General features: G+C 40.9%; 1 protein-coding gene across 1 annotated transcript in view; it reads right to left on the reverse strand.

Moving 5' to 3' along the window:
- The window catches only part of MRPL3 (mitochondrial ribosomal protein L3), a 42,410-nt gene extending 34,587 nt beyond the window's left edge, over positions 1–7,823 (reverse strand). Inside the window, exons 1-4 of the mRNA XM_068545912.1 lie at positions 7,578–7,823; positions 6,387–6,571; positions 5,259–5,350; positions 3,253–3,351 (exon numbers count right to left, since the gene is read on the reverse strand). Coding sequence (XP_068402013.1) covers positions 3,253–3,351; positions 5,259–5,350; positions 6,387–6,571; positions 7,578–7,669 — 468 coding nt within the window. The 5' untranslated portion in view covers positions 7,670–7,823. The remainder of the gene's footprint in view (positions 1–3,252; positions 3,352–5,258; positions 5,351–6,386; positions 6,572–7,577) is intronic.
- Positions 7,824–17,989: the final 10,166 nt, after the last annotated feature.

Consider the following 17,989-nt stretch of genomic DNA (forward strand, 5'->3'; position numbering starts at 1 on the left):
CAGTTCTCTGCAATTATCCTCCTCACAATGAAAATGCTTCTCTGCTCCTAAGATGAATTGATTTAACCAACTTTAAGGCCACTTAGCTTCCTTATTCAAAAACATTATGTACCACATCAGTTTTTATTTATTATAAGGTACAGAAATAGCAAAAGCAAAGCAGTCTAGCTTCTTGGAGGCATAAATTCTTTACAGATTAAAAAAAAAAATAACATTCTAGCCCTATTATAAATAAAACTGATTCAATCAACTCATTTTAGAATGCTTAACTATTTAATATTACCTAGTCATAGGTGTCTCTTCTCTCTCTCAAACCCTCTATAATCAATCTACCTGCAGTTTCCCTGAGGGCTACAATATGTAAGAGAAAGTCTGTATACTTTTAGTTTCAAAAACCTTTTTCCTTTCTGAACCAAAATGCTTTACTTATAAAGAATTCTAGAACTTCATTTTCACATCCTATTCTGATGAAAGGTCATTCAAAGACAAAACTTTTTTCTTAATATTATAATACATGACCTCTGGTCCTAGAAAGATAATATCTTGAAGAATAAAAGGGCCTCTGTAGCACTTCTATACCAGAATAGTGAACAGTTTTAAAAGTTTGTCAGATAAATGGTTAAAATTCACCACAGTATAAGAATACAGCAACCAAATCACCCTGCTGTGCTATATATTCATTGGTGAGATAAAGCTTAAGGTATGAAGACCAGAGTCTCAAATATGAAAGTAAAAATAAAAGTACTATCGTTTCTGTAATAGTTTAGTTATTATGTTAATAAGACTTCATCAATAAGACTATCTTTATCACTAAGTAAAATAGAATAAATTGAGCTGACAAGTTCATTTTTGGAGGGGAACTTTTATTTTTCTTAAAAACTAAAATATTTGAGAACCAACGTGAGACTTAGAACTGGGAGAGAATTCAGAGACCATCAAGTCCAATCCCTTGTCTTCACGGGTAAGAAAATGGCTGTTCAAAAAGGTGGAGTGAAGGAGCTACTGGCAGCCACGGAAGAACTCAGCTCTTCTTATCCCACGTCCACTCATTTCCCACTACCGCACAGTCCCAAGGAAGTAATGTTCACAAATCTGCTGGAGCAGAATGGATTATCCCAACAGGACACCTGACTTACAAATACCAAGGCTGTAGAGTCAAAAATTTACAAAATTGGTAATGAAATAAAGATGACAGTGCTAGTCCTAACAAAAACACAGAAATACAATCAATTAGAAAACAGAGGTGTCTATCAAACTGAAGAATTGTTCACATGATTCACAGGAAGTTGGGCAAATATTTACACACTTAAAAATTCAAACATTTGACATTTAAAAAAAATGTTTCCCAAAATATCACATTGTGTTTTTAATTACTGTGGTATTATCTGAACCCTGTAATTATTAGGCAATAAACTGTCAGGAACAGCAGATATTACTATGAAGGCTTAATGAAAAATAAACTATACTACCATAATATGCAAAAAATAGCTAAGTCCTCTAACACTTACGAGACAGGCCTATTAAACCATAGGACTCCAACCAGCGCCAATTTGCTGATCAGTATATACTTATAGGACAATTCCACCTGGATTTTCTAAAACACTTCAAACACGTCTTTCCTCCAAAGCACCCCTTTCCTCGTCCCTGTCCCAGGTCATGGCATGAGCACTGACCTGCTGGGTCCTCTTCCCACACGCTCACACTCACCTGATCTTTTATAATCCCTGCCTCTTCCAAGCCCAATGCAACTGCTCTAGGGCAAAAGACTTTTATCAACTCTCCCTGAGGGCTTAAAACAACCTCCTAAATGTCCTCCCTGCACCTGGCATCTTCTAATTTAGTTAACCATGATAACAATTTGACCACTGCCCTCGTTAAAGAATTCAGAAAGTTCCTCAAAGTCTACATGATGAAGTCTAAACTTGTTAGCCCTCCATCCTGACAACCCCACCTGTCACACCTTTACCACATTCTCCCCGACTGCACACTAAGATCCAGACACATGGCCCTTCTCTTCCCAAGCACGAATGCTCTTCCATGCACCTGCTTCTGCAGAGCCCACTCTGCCTGGCATGCCTTTAGCACCGACTCTCCTTTCTGGTATCCTCCCTGTGAAACCTCCTAGGATTTCCAAAAGCAGAATTGGCCAACGTGCTTGTTGCATTTACAGTACTGTATTGAGATAGCCAAATTAGTCCATCTTCCCTATGTATTCCCAAAGGGTGGATATCAAGACACAATTAACAAAGTAAGGCTTTCAGAGTCTAACTGTCACTCTACCTCTTATTGGTGGGTGTCCCTGAGGGAGTTACTTAACTTTGTTATCTTTAGAGTCTGAAAAAGTTAATAAATGTAAAAGACTTAATGCCTACACACTCAGCAAGTAATAAGTGCTCAAAAGTTAACTATGACAAGGAAATAGGAGGCAATCGATAAACACTTGCTAGTTTTGACAGCTGCACAGAACAGGTTGTCTCCTAACTTTCATTCATGTTCATTTCATAAATAATTTATAATGGAAAAATGTTAATCTAGAGACAAGCAACGTTGTAGTAAACCGAAAGATGTTTCAGCAGCCATTAGTGAAAACCATCACCTTTTCTAGAAAGGCATTCTCTGCTTTTAGTCATCCCCAAACCCGCCAAAATACTAATTGTGCAGATTTTTTCACATTTAAACCACAAACTCAGCATTCTATTAGTATTCTACTTGGGAAATACACTTTATTCAGAAAAATCTGATGTGACTTCATACACAGCTTTCGTCCCAATACTGAAAACTTCTAATATATGAAAAATTCATCCTTACATGCTGTTGGAGTCAAGACTTGAGACAATTTAGAAAAAAAATGAAATTAAACATAAAACAACCACAAAATAATCAAATAGCTACCCTCTTTTGAGTGTCTGTTACATGCCAGGCACATGTGAAAAGTCTCACGTAATCCTGGCACCAAACCTCTTAGGTAAGTAGTATATTTATCCACATTTTACATCTGGGCAAATACTGAAGCTTAGAAGGTGAAGTTACTTGTTCCAGACAGTGAAGGGAGGTACTGGAGCAAACTTAAGTCTCCCACACTCCTGGGGTCAGTGGCTCTATCAGACTGCCTCCCCACAAATCCACAGTTCACCTCCTGGACAAGTCTGTGGCTATGGGATATCCTCAAAACTTAAAGAACTCAGAATCTCAAAGAATTCAGGTCTAAAACTAATGAAATGCACTATTCTAGGAATGAAAGTGCGCCCTTACATGGAAACGTGATACAGTTTTTCCTCCTACAGTCAGGGCTGCCATTTTTCCATTATGATTTTCTTTTGGAGTATATTTTAGGATGTGACAGTCTTGTACCTAAAAAAACAAACATAAAATAACTAAGTATGTGCCAGGACACATGTTAACATTACATATCAGCCACACTGAGGCCCTCGGACAGTTAGGAATTCCCTAAAGTTTCTTATCTCACCATCCCTCTCATACCAACCACACTCTTAAAAAAACACTGTCAAATACTGAATACAACACAAACAGAAAAGTGCATAAAACACAAATATACAATAAAATGAGTATTTATAAAGAAAATATGCATGTAACCACTACGAATGTCAAAAATCCCCCAAACCTCTGTGTCTCTTCCCAATCCCCCCCTACACCCATTACCCCCCACCCTGTTTACCCCTAGAGCAGTGGCTCTCAAAGTGTGGTCCCCAGGCAAGCAGCATCAGTCACCTGGGAACTCCGTGAAAATGCAGGTTCTCAGGCCTCAGCCAAGACCTACTAAATCTAAACTTGTGTGTTTATAAGCCCTCCAGGTGATTCTGAGGTAAAGTTTGAGAAGAACTGTCCAAGAAATAACCACCTCTCTTGACATTTATGGTAATCATTTAACTTTTCATTACAATTACTACCTTTGAAAGTATTGTTTAATCCATAGTTCAGTGCTGCCTGTTGAACCTTTATGTAAATGGAGTCAGACCACATATACTCCTCCATATTTTCCTGCTTTCACTCAAGATTCTATTGGTAAGGTTCTCCCATACTGTTGTGTGCGGCTCTATTCTGTCCAGTTTCACTGCCACCCAGCACTCCATCATGTAAATACACCATGATTTATTTACTCATTCTACCATGATGGACATGGGAGTTATTTCTACTTCTGGAGTATTAAGAGTAATGCTGCTATAAATCATCTGTTCGCATTTTCTAGTAACACTCAGGAGTGGAACTGGGAGACCACAGGTTCACGTACCTCAACTATTCCATAATGCTAAACTATTTCCTGAAGCAGCTGTACCAATTGACAATCTCACCCATCATTCCTAAAAGCTCCCAAAGTTCTGTAGAGTTCCAGGAACTATAATCCCTTCCTTGATCATTCAGAGTCAGTAAAAACTTACTAAGGGCTTACAGGCCACCTGTGCCTGTCAGCACTGGAAGCACTTATGTGCATGAGGTCTCATTTTACTCCCCATCACCTGCCTAATTGCTTGTCTAAGGCTTGACTCCAATATGAACTGAGCTGTTCAAAGTGATCTGGGGAATGAAAGTCTCAACTTTATCAGTGATCTTTTTATAATAATGATAAAGACCATAACAGCTAACATTTGTTGGACATTTAATATTGTTTTAAATTTTAAGTGCTTGACATTTAGCATCTTGTGCAAGCCTCACAATAACCCTTTGAGGGAGATCACAGTGATTTCTTCTACAGAATAAAATTATTCTTTTACAGATAAGACACAGTGCTCCAAGGAACACAGCTAGAAAATGGCAGAACCAACATTTGAGGTATTCTGGTTCCAGGGCCTACATTCTTAACCATTGGAGTTTAACCTTATCTCAGAGAACAAAATGCTGCTTCCCCAGACAAAAGTGCTACATTCTGAGTTAGTAAAGAGATCAAAATTACAATTTGGAATTGAAAGAACTCCATAAATGAAAATAAGATGGGACTGAGATTTTTTTCTGATTATGAATTAAACTAGTAGATCTGTAAGAAGTTAGGTTACAATTTTTTTTTTTAATTCATTGCCCCAGTTATCCCAATGCCAGTATGAAGAAAGCCACCACTCAGGAATGAGTGAGAACATTTACTGACACCATCAGAAGTAAAGCTCTTTTACAGTATCTATGCTCGACTTTATCTCTTCTTCACCACACAGTCAAATGTTTCAGGATACAAATATTGCCCATTTAGGTTTGCACAAATAGATCTCAGCCCACACATAGATTTGTTACATCTTCTGTTTCTTTCTTACCTGAAGTAATGTGACCACATGCTTCTGACCATCTTTGGTCCATAAGGGCATCATGCCTAGCTTCAGTGCAATAAGGCCTACTCTAGAGGAACCTGGCAATTAAAAACAAATCAATATTCACACAGACTTTTCAACATTTGTCAACACGATACAACGGTATTTCCTAAATTTTGGTTTCATATAAGGAGCAAGCAGATAAGAAACATGCTGATATATTCATACAGTAAAATACAACTGTTCCTTACAGATATAATTGCCTTCAGCCATGCCTGACATAATATATTGGTATTCAATAAATCTCTGTAAAATAAAAAATATAAGAAAACCATACAAAATAAAGAAAATAGTTAAACTGATATATTCTGGTATTTAAAAGTGGTATTAATAGAGGGCATGATAAATCCATCATTATGCTTCGCTTTCCTAATATCAATTCATATCCAACCTCATTAATTAGGAAACATCTACTATTCAAATTCTAATAAGTTAGCTGGAGTTATTGAGATGACACAAGTGGTCATGTTGCTAAAATATGTCAGCACCCACCATGACACTTAGATTTGTTGCATAAATTGATAAAGTTGCTCCACTAAGAATTCTAGCCATTAAACAATTCAACAGCCACAATAACCTCCAACCAACGACAACTCCATGAACAGGAAAGGCCTTATGCTTTTTGGTCTGGCCACACATGGATTTAGCACTCAACCAGGCACAAAGAGCTGATTCTGGGGTTATGCTTGGCAGGCGTGGAGTGGTAGAATACCCCAGCTACAAACGTCTGTGTGGTACATTACAGTTTAGATCACACTCTTCCAGCTTTTCTTCCCTGACTTATTTTATATTATTTTTCATCTGAAGAAAACAAGAAAACGTTTGCAGAACAATTCTCTTTTCACCTACAAAGCAGTCTCTTGAGGAAGTCTTGATGATCATCAGACATTCACTAACAGTAGACTAGGATGCTGGAAACATACTTGCAAAGCAAACCACAATGAAATAGACACACTTAAGACATGAAAAATAAATTAAAGAGATGATAAATTGATTCAGAAGTCACTATGATTTTAAATGTGCCAGCCAGACAGTAATTAGGCGATGAGAACACAACATATACAAAATAACCACCTGGTTCCCAAGGATGTATAGGCCATGGCTCATCTTTCAGGGGACAGAGTTTACTTGCTAATTGGGCTTTATTTTCATCAGAGACCAACTGCTTAACAAAGGGAACATTTTCTTCAGAAAGATGCTCATCCCACCAAGTACCACTCTTGCCATGGAGACGTCTAACCAAAAGCCAGATGTCTGTTCTGTAAAAATAAAAATTAGAAAACAAAGCATAATTCAAAAGGTTCCCCACTTAATGTACAGAAGGGAGGTCACATGAGTTGGAAAGTGTAGTCAGGGCCTTTGGAAAGGGTTTGGATTCTGTTCCAGTTTTTTCCCTGACATTCCTCACGATAATAATGGGGCTCATATGTCAACTGTTAATAGTTACCCTGGAGGAAAAGTTCTTCCTCTTCTCCTCTGGGATAAACAGATTTCTAACAGAGTAGTCCTATGTAGACAAGAGAAGCCGCAGGTCCACTAGAACATGTACCTTAACAGTTACATCCAATAGAGGTGACAAAACGTGGGGTTACTGATCTTTCTCTGATAAACCCCTGTAATGACATGGCCTTGGCTCAGAGTGGTGAAGAAACTGGGTGTGCAAATTCTAAAATCCATAAAAGACATGACCTGTGACTAGCTGGACACACCAAGAAAGACCTTACAGGACGGAGGTCAGGAAAGAGATGTGTAATTTTTGCCAGGAGGGTCAGAAAGGAAGTAAATCTTCCTGCGATCTCTTTTGTAGACAGGTAGATACATCCAGGCTAGAGTCCCAATTTTGCACTTATTAGTTAAGTGACCTTGGGCAAATCACTTTTCTCTAAGCTTCCCTTTTACCTGCAAAACGAATAATGATAGGACGGGGAAATGATGGTATCTGTAAAACGGATGATAGCAGCTCTAACGCGAGGCTACATGACCTAAGGAGCCTAATGTTCCTAACTGAACATATATCACAGAGTAAACACTCACTAATTGGCAGATAATATTATTGCTGTTGGTAATGCTTGTTTTAATGCTCATCAGCATTAAAAAGCAAAAACCCCCACTCCTTCCATCCTTCAAAGGGCACGTCCTTACAGCAATGATTCTTACTCTTCAGGCCTGGACGGAACCCCCTCCTACCCCGCGCCGGGCCAGGCCACAGTCCGAAGCCACAGGTGCAGGGACCACCCCGCACCCTCGTCTCTCCTCCGCACCCACCTGTTCTCCGAGCCCCGAGCAGCGCCCAGGCCGCCCGCGCCGCGGTCCAGCACCCGAGCGCCGGTCCGAGCCAGCAGCCAACAACCGGGCATGACTAGGCCGGGAGGGCGCAACCCCTTCACCTCCGGGCGCCCCGCCGCTCCGCTTTCAGGGAGTCCCCGCGCCGGCGACCCAGTCCGCAGAGTCCTCCCGAACCGTCCAACCGGCCGCCCGCCACTGCCCTTCCGGACGAAGAAGAGCTGCCGGAGCCACTTCCGGTCCGTTCGCAAAGTGCGCCGGTGCCGAGGTGAGCCCCGGGAACTAGAGTGCCGCGTCCTGAATAGTCCTACGTCGGGATCGAGTCGGCTGGGGAGGGTGGGATCTGACTGACTCGGCTCTCCAGGGGTGGAAAAAAGAAGGATGCTCGGAGTTTAAACTTCAGGAGAATGAGGCGAACTAGGGACAGGCTTCCTAAGGAAACGAAATCACTTCTAAGTATTGCCTGTTGTGGGGCAGCTCATTGTACTAAGCAGCGCTTGATAATCTTATATTGGCTTACGTTCAAAACAGCCCTGAAGGGAGGTTGTTATTTTTATATTATAAATGAGCGAACACAGACTTAGAATTTTGGTGCTGGTCCAAAATAGCACATCTGGCAGATGGGCAGGGTCGGCACTGAAACAGGGTTGGCATGTACTAGTAGAATATGGCCAAGTTGATGATGTGTGACTTCCAGGGGTGGATCATAAAAGGTATTGCTAGTGTCTTGGGCTCTTGGACGGCTCCCTATGGGGAAAGCCAGCGGTCATGTCCTGCAGACACTCAAACAGCCCTGTGGAGAGGAACCAATTTTCCAGCTAGGAGTGAACCACCTAGGAAGGGGATCCTCCGGTCCCAGGCAACCTTTCAGATGATTGCAATTCATGAAAGACTTTGAGCCTGAACCACCCAGCTAAGGAACTCATGGGTTCCTGACCAGAAGAAACTGCCACAGAGAATAAACGATTACTCTCATTTTGAGTCACTAAACAGATACCTAATACACCTTAGGTGCAAATAAACCTAATCACCATGGATGTATCTTGGGCATTCATTCTATTACTTCAAAAGTTTGTTTCCTTCTTTGTCAAATGGGTATTTGTAGAAATTCAGAAATAAAAACTTAAAAGTTTAGCTATTTCAAGACCCTCTTTTATTCAAGATCTGGCTACCCTAGCTTAAAAAGTCCAGGCAATGGTCAATTCCTGGTAACTACTTGGACTGTTCTCTAAAAATAAAAATTAGAAAACAAAGCACAGTCTCTAAATGTTTGCTTTGTTTTCTCATCTTAGCCTGGCTTCCCAGTTATTTGAGAATAGCCCTTTATTGAACAAGCATGTCTTGAGGTGTGCTGTATGCAAGAAGTTGGGAATAAAAAGACTTGCCTACTACTGCCAGTGGCTAGCATTTCTTGTGCATATAGTATGCTATTATATGTGCTGAGTATTGTGGAAGCCCATCAGTCAGAGACCACCAGGGGCACACCCAAACTCAAACAAGGTTAAGTTTAATTAGCTTGCTGCAGCAAGAGAGAGCATACACCTGAGGATGTCTCTATACAAACGAGTTATAAGATTTGAACTTATGCTGGGTGGCATCAGGAAAACAGGGACTTGTTTTGGAATGGATGCTATCAAGGACAATTCAGCATTTGGGCATCTCAATAATTTTGTTCTGGAGGAACGAAAGGCAAAGTGAGACTAGGGATGATGATGGTGAGGGAGCAGAAATCACTCAGATGAAGGAACTGTTAGTCATTTTGTAGCTGGGTTGTGACCTTGGGTGTGTTCTGTTAGAAGTATTGTGTTGACATTCCATTATAAATTAAACACCGCAGTCTGATTCCTAACAGGATTCATGTTCACTCTTTCGTGTATTTCCTCACTTGATCTTTATGATAACCCCATGTGATAATATTATAATTATCTCCCTTTTACAATTGAGAAAATAAACACAGAGAGATTACACAACACAAGTTCACTCGACTAGTAAGGGCCAAAATTTAAATCTCAGCAGTGTGCCCACAGAGTATGTGCTCTCAGCCATTCTATTTCTTTGATTCTGTAAGACAAATGTGTTATTACTCTTGTGTTGGAATTCCTCTATCGCTAAGAAGAAAATTGGTAAGTGATCCTATCACACACTGTGGTCTGTGAGGCCTGAGGCGTCAGCCATTCAGTCTAACTTTGCCCCTAGTGCCAAAACTCTCCTGGTCCATAATGGCAACCTTGAGTCAATGAAATCCTTAGCAGACGCTACTGCTGAACCGAATCAAAGCAAAACATGCTTTGTCTGCTGTCACACAGCACACATCTCCTGATTGCCAGCTGGGTCTGGGAGGTATCATCTTACTTGATTTAGTCGCTACGAAGTGCTGCTAATTCACAAGGACCAGTCCAGTTCTCAAGCTACCCAGCCAGGTCTCCTTTAGGGAGCTGAGCTCAAGCTGCCCAGCATTTCTAATGTCATCCTTCAGAGACCACCCTGGACCCTGGGACCCTGATATCAGCCTCTCTGGGACTTCCGTTTCTCACTGGAACAAAGATAGCCCCCATTATCTCCCTTTAATGCTACCATTCTGTAATCCTTGCTCCTCTAATTCAGACCAAAGATGATGTAATAAATGTTCTTCATATTAAATAAAACATGAGGAATAGTTTCACTTCTGAATTTCTAAAGCCATGGGCAACAAAAGAGAACCATCTTAGAAGGAGTAGGTTTCAAACCAAGAATTTATTGGAAAGTATCTTTTTCATGTGTTCCTGCCTTTAGGCCCTTCAGTTAGTTCTTACAGTGTTTGTGATATGTCCTGTTTGGTTGGCTGCTTGCAGAATGATACATTTTTCATTGCTGATTAGTTTATATTTTACATTCCTTTATGCTATCTCTTAGCTTATAACATGACTTATATTTGAAATTAAAAATTGTTTTGAGTTTAGACTTCTAATTAAATTATCCTTGGCTTTCTTCCATTTTTCTAAAGTTGTGAGAATTTAGCATATTTTAAAATTGGTAGAGATTTTATGAAAGTTCATTGAGTATTAGATGGGGAATAGATAAAATGAACTTTAGGAAATTTTGAACTTTGAGATCCCATTGCTAATTAGAATAGAAAACTTAAACAGCCATATTGCAGAATCTGTAAGAAGACGATTTCTGCCTCAATGTCCTCCAGTAAGACCAAATTACAATTTTCAATTTCAGTATAAAGCTTTTAAAAACATAGTTTTTTATTTATAAATCCTAATTCTCCCACAGATTTTAGGGTTCCAAGAGCTGATCAGCATGGAAACACATTTGTCTTGAAGCCTAAAAAAGAAGAAGAAAAAGAGGAGGAGGAGGAGGGGGAAGAAGAAGCAGCACCAGCAGCAGTGTGGCCATGTGGTGATGTGGGTTACAGTTTCCCAGCAGTCTGTCCTTATACTCAGAATGGTTCTGAAACTTAATGTAATTAAACCCATATACATTTCTTTACAGTTCTCTGATGGCTGAACAAAAATGTTGGCGGCAGACAGTGGAGCATCACACACCCAAGGACCAGATGCTTTCAGTCAAGGGCGGCTCCTTTCCCCTGGTCTTCTCCAGATGCTGTGTAGTTCTGATGGCAGAAGTGTAGCTCTAGACCAGTGAATACTCTTGTTATCTGGAGCCATGGTCGTGGTCCTGTCTGAGCCCAGAAGATACAGAGTCTTGAGAAATTCTAGAGAATGAGTTCATTTGGGATTTTGATTATACTTGGAAAGGGTCCCAGAAGAATGAGACATAACCAACACTTAAATTGTGCTAAGTGGCAAGCACTGTTCTAAGTGTTTTCCAACTCACTCCTCACCTATGAAGTATGTACTATTATTTTCATCCTCATTTAAAGATATGGAAATTGAGGCACAGGGGAGATAAGCAGCTCATCCAAGGTCACAAACCATAAGTTTATCAAGTAAGTCATGGAGCCAGGAGTTGAACCCAGGCAGGCTGACTCCAGAGTCCAAGTGCTTCACTGCTCTGTTGCACTGCCTCTCACCCAAGAGAAGAAAAATGTGCATCTGAAGGGTAACAGTTGAATTATTCCTTGAGGGGAGAATACGAGTCCCCAGGAGCAGAATAGAGAAAGGACAGCCTAGGAAGAAAATGTAGTTCCAGTTACTATTGCTGGGTAATAAATCACCGCAAACTTTTTGGCATAGAACAACCACTATTTAATTTTTTGTATGCCTCCTATTGGTTGAGAATTCAGAAAGGGCACTGTGGGGACAGCTTATTTCTGCTTCATGTTCCACTGAGATGACTCAAAGACCAGGGGTGATGTCAGCTGTGGGGCTAAAATCATTTGAAGGTGCCTTCACTTCATGTCTGGTGTTCGATGCTGCCTGTCAGTCAGGACCTCAACTAGGCTGTTCTCTGGAACACCTATATGTGGTCCCTCCATGTGGCTGTTTGGGGTTCCTCACAACATGAGGGTTGGATCCCAAGAGCAAGCATCCCAAGAGAACCAGATATAAGCAGTGTTACCTTTTATGACCTAACCTCAGAAATCACATGTCATTCCTTCACTTCAGACACAGCTGGCCCAGGTTCAAGGAATAGAGACCCATGCCTCAATGTGAGCATTGAGTCACATTGTCACATGGGATGGGAGACATGGTCACCACCATCTTTAGAAAGTATAGTCTGCCACAAACACCATGAGTGTGTCCATGTGAAAGGATAGAATTGCATCTAGGCAGTTGCAGGGATTGATCAATTGCTCATTGACCAATACTGTGACAGGTCTCCCCTGTGAAAATGTTTCAGATTATGTCTGGCTGGAAAGAAAATAAGATTTATTCCAGATTTTATTCTGCTTCCTAGTGCAACTTTTTGGTAAATATCTAGTATTTCCTCTATTCGGAGAGACAAAGGCCAGGCTTGAAGGATTGTGGGTGTCCAGGAAGACTTGAATATGACCCAGCATGAACATCACATTCTGGGACAGAAGAGGAGATTGACCATCAAACAAGTTGAGCCACTGACCCTAAATGCACTTCCAGTGGTGCCTGTGCCCCCTAGGTGCAAGGACTGGGCAGCTGAGGTGGGGTCCAGGAGGGGTGGCCAGCTGCAGGGGCAGGGAGGGCACTGCCAAGCTGCTCAGCGGTCAGGTAGTGACAGCGGTTCCTCCCTCTGTGGTATTTAGACTCCAACCAGGCCTAGCAGGATTGTCATGGCAACTAGCCTGTCTGCACCGCTGAGCTGAGACAGGATTCCCTTAGTAACCAAGGAGCCCAGAAGATGATGCTTAAAATAATCTTTTATGCCCAGGCAGAAATGCCTTTGCAGTTTTATTAACCATGAAGCATCATGGGGCATGACTTTCACTCCCACTTTATTTCAAAATGGAACAAAATGGCTTTTAAATGCAGGAATTTCCACCATGGGCCAAATGCTGTCTTTGCTCCGCAAAGCATGCATCCCGCTGAAACCAATGAGCATCACACCCAAGTTACTGAGAGGAGCCACTGGTCACTATTGTATAAATTACCTTCAAATAGGGCAGGCCATCTCTGGCTGAAATCACTGGGCTTCATCTAATCTCTTTTGTATTTCCTATTGAAGTCCCAGCAAGTCTCTCAGTAGGGCAAATAGTTATGCTTGGCAAGAGTTTAACACTTGGGCCATTTAGCCTGACAGCTTCTTGCATCTGATGCCCTCCCCGCTCACACCACCTCTCCAATTTTTCCTCATCTCCAAGGCCTACCTCCCCACTGAGGACTCTCTCATCATCACTAGACCTGCCTGTTAATTCCTCTCTCTTAGCACTTACTGCATATATTACGTTCTTGTATGGTATTATTCCCTTTTATTGTAAGTAGTGAGGAGCCTTAAGTTTATAAGCCATGCGTTCTTGACAAGATTGCAAACTCTTTCAAGGCAGAGTAATAGTAATGTATTTCCTCAGTTCTCCCAGAAATCCTACATTTATAATAAGAGCTCCAGGGGAATTCCCTGGTGGTCCAGTGGTTAGGACTCCGCACTTTCACTGCCAAGGGCGTGGGTTCAATCCCTGGTCAGGGAACTAAGGATCCTGCAAGCCATGTGGTACCCACCCCCAGGAAAAAAAAAATATTATATATATATGTTATATATATATATATAATAAGAGCTCCAGAAACACTTGAAAATTTTAGTGGTGATGGTGGCACAACTTTGTGAATATACTAAAAACCACTGAGATATACACTTTGAACGGGAGGATTTGAGGTATGTGAATTATACCTCAGTAAAAAATATATGAAACTGATGTGAAATATCAAGAGTAGTCAGAATTATCACACCGACAGGAGTCGAGGCAACCCCAGAACCATAGCTTGGGTGAAAGGGCCTGAACTTGGGTTACCAAATGACTAACAAGAGCAAAAGACTCTGTTTTGCTCACCAACATGCTCCTTTTACCTCATCCACCAACATCAGAAGCAAAGGACTCGATCTACTCATATAATAGCTAAGAGCAGACTTTTTTTAGAAGTGGGAAAGTCTGGGTTCAGATCCTGTGTCTGCTACTATTTCCATGCACCTGGGGGAATCACTTGTTTCCCTGAGCTTCCTCATCTAGAAAAGTCATAAAAAAAAAAAACCCTCTTAAGGCAACAGTACAGAGGAAATGAAATGATGCATGCAAAGTGCTTAACACAGTAGTTGGCACATAGTAAGAACTAAAAAAAATGTCGACTACTATTACTATTAATATTTACATTCACTTTCTGTTAGATATTGCAATAATTGTGAAAAATCTTGACTTATCCTTTTCTAACTTTCTCATTGGTATTTTGTACATGAACAAATTCATCTTGATGCAGTCTTGCAAGATTCCTAACAGGTGTTAGGACATCTCTTTGTCATTGTTTTGCCTCTAGTGTCCTTTATCTCCATGTTTTCTGATCTCCTTCCAATACTACAGAAATACAGCATATGAAAGAGTAGTGTTTTCATTGTTTAAAAACATCACCATTATCATCACCATCATCATCATCATTGTCACCATCATTTTATCATCACCAGCACCACCACCGTTATCATCAGCTTTATCACCATCACCACCACCTTCATCATCAGCTTTATCATCACCATCGCCATCATCACCATCATCATCTTTATCATCATCATCATCACACTACCATCAAGGATACTGGGCTCCTTTCTGGACAAGGTATAATATGCTAAGCCTACTCTTCTCTCTTCCTTCTGTTTCTTTCTTTACCCTTGGAATCCACACTCTCCAGTCCAGGAGCAGTGCAGAGAATGCCAGGTGTGGGTAGGCAAACTTTGCCTTAAAGTTTCCTGCAAGTGAATAGTCATTATGGGAACAGTAGTTTGTCTGAGAGAACATGAGTTTTCTGGAAAAAGAACTGCTGCTATATCATAGCAGTAGTAATAGTAGTAATGAAAAGACTCATAATAATTTTTTGAGCCACTTATATAGTGTTGGGTGTAATGGTAAATGTTTTGCAAATATTATTATTTAATCCCCACAGCAACCTATGAGGAAAGTATTGTGGCTGGAAAGGTTAGATAAATTTTGCAAGATGGATATTTAGTAAACATCCGTAGGAAAGCAATGTACCTAGTCCAGCCTGCTTTAGAACCCAGGTCTCCTAATTCCCGTTCTATTTTTCCACTTTACATGATGCTGAGCCCTTGGGTTTGCTGTTTTGGGTGACTGAAAGCAGAAGTTATTTATAAAACATCTCCTTGCTTAAGTTATGACCAGTAGAAAAGGGGGGAAATGATCTTTAAAGTGAAATATCAGCTAGATTGGAACTGTCTAAATGTAAAATGTCATTCTGAGGCAAGGCGTTCTGCGAAAGGGAGTTTGGGACTTGGTCAGACAACAAAATAAAATATATCAGAAATTGATCCTTGGGGAAATTGACTTTGTCACTGAAATCTGGCTCTTCCTCCCATGAGCACAGGGAAGCATCCCAGGACTGGAAATTTGGAGGTCTCAGGCAACAGAAATATGCTGGTCCTGATGGATGCTTTCTTGGACTCTAAAGCAGAGTGGATTTTCTTCAGGAAGAAAAAGACGCTACCCATGGACAAGGAGCCATTCTCCCTGAAACTTCTCTCAGTTTTTCCCCTTAAACTTCTAGCAAATTTAGAGAACACCTTAATTAGAATGTCCTTCCTGCTTCCAAGAATGTGAGAAAGATTTGATTTTAATCTCTCCTTTGTTTCTGAATTATTCCAAATCCTGAAATGAAAAATGTAATGGGTCATCACATAGGAAACAGTAAGAAGTGGTAGATATAGAATATTAAGAAGGAACAGGGTGGGTTTCCCTCAGGCAGAAGAGAGGAGGACTTTCCTTTTGCCCTTTCCCTGCAATGGCAACTCAGATGATTTGATCCATTCCAGAAACAAATTGTCTGTATCTCCTCTGTCTCTTTTCCATCTCACACAAGGAAAAATTGGTGAATGGGCAACATGTTTGTTTCATTCAATGAATATGCAAGGACTTTCTACGTTCCAAATCCCACCTGCTATCTCTACCCTAAATCCTACAGGGAAATCAAAGATGAGCCTGTCCTCCAAAGTCCTGTGGCGGAAGACTTACAACCAAATATTAATAGATGAGTAATTTATATTAATTCAGATAGTTCTCAGCCCCACAAGTGTTCAGTGACCAGAAAGAAGTGAGGGGAACGGGTTCCCTTCATAGCTGGTGAGGGAAGGAACAGCATGCAGCACCACCTCCCTCCACCCCTGCCCTGCCATCTTTCCTCTCTGCCCAAGGTCAAGTCAAAAATCTCTGGCTGTGAGCAACAGAAGTCCAGCTTCAACTGGATTAGGTGAAAGGACAACTACAGGCTTTGGTGGTGGTGAATTCCAGGGGCGAGGCTGGATCCAGAGCCTGGCTGAGGTCATCAGGATGCTGCCTTCCCTTTTCCCTTTTTACCTCTTCATTCTGCACTGGCCTCATTCCCATGAGGCGCCAGCGAAGTCTTCCCCCACCTGCAGGGTCATGTCCTCACAGGGCAGCAATGTCAGGGCACAGTTACTCTCTCCTGGGAGCTCCAGCAAAAGTCCTGGGTTTGGATTTTCTGGCCTGGCTCAGGTCACATGTTTATCCGTGAGCCAGCCACTGTGACAAGGGTCATCAAATGCTACAGTTTTGTGCATTTTTCATCGTACTTATTATTTTTTTAGCCTTCTTTTTGTCTTCCAGGCTATACACCTTGCCCATTATGCTACAAATAATGACCTAGAGACTGCTTATTATATGCCATGCAACTGAGCTCAACATTTTAAAGATATTATCTCCTGAAGTCCTCACAAGGACTCTAAGAGGCAGGTAGTATCATTTCCATTTTGCAGATGAGAAATCTGAGGGTCAGAGAAGGCAACGAAATTTATATTGTCTAGGAAACATATTTGTGCCTGACACCAAAACTCTTGCTCATAACCATCTTGAGTCAGCCTTCTTCAAGAGTGTAGGACCACCTTGTTAACTACTCTTGCTAGAATGGATAAATGCACATTCTAGAATGAACTGAGACCTGCAGGATGGCAGCTCAGCTAAGTTCATTCTGATCCTGAGGCTATTAAATAAAGAGACATAAACAGAACATGATGGTAATTTCTCGACTGTGGCTATATTTAATGATATTTGTAATCACTTTCAATTCATTTGATTCATATTTAACTCTAAATGAATTAGTTTAGATTATGAAATTATTTTCTTAGCCTAATCCAGTCCCTGTGGGTGTACATATTTTTCATATCCCACACTCCAGTCCACCTGGGTTTGACATTTGGTGCTCTGATTGTTTTCCATAAGGCAGGGATTTTGGTCCCAGTGGATCCCAGCTGGTTACCAAGGATTTACCTGTGGATTGTTAATGAATGCAGGAGGTACTCTTTAGCATTTTATGTCATTTAGAAAACTCATTCAATATGCAAAAGGGAAGAAAAGGGAAGAAAAGATCTTTCTTTTGAAATACATGCCTTTTAATCACCTGTGAAAGAAATTCCTTTCTTAGAAATCCCACCTGGCCATCAGGATGGGGCAATAATGAGGGAAATGCTGTCTGTTCATCTTAGAGGGAACCCTGCAAACCTTCAGCTCTGCTTTCAATTTTACAAAGTGAAAGCTAATGAATATATGTGCATGTATGTACATAGATGTATGAAAGAACAGGGCACTCCATATACTATAAGAAACCAATGTATGTTTGAATCTATTTTATTTTTCTTTCAGAAGTTTCTGGGCAAGACTAGAGAAATGATTCATAATGCCCGAACTTGAAGCTGTATTTACGTTCTGGAGAAAAGTATTCTTTGTTCTATTAGCAAGGCTGCAAGGTTCCATTAGCAAGGCTCCCTTTTATGTTTTCAGGAGCCACAGAAACAGTCAGGAATGGAAT

The sequence above is a fragment of the Eschrichtius robustus genome, chromosome 6, assembly GCF_028021215.1.
Source record: "Eschrichtius robustus isolate mEscRob2 chromosome 6, mEscRob2.pri, whole genome shotgun sequence".
Taxonomy (NCBI): Eukaryota; Metazoa; Chordata; class Mammalia; order Artiodactyla; family Eschrichtiidae; genus Eschrichtius; species Eschrichtius robustus.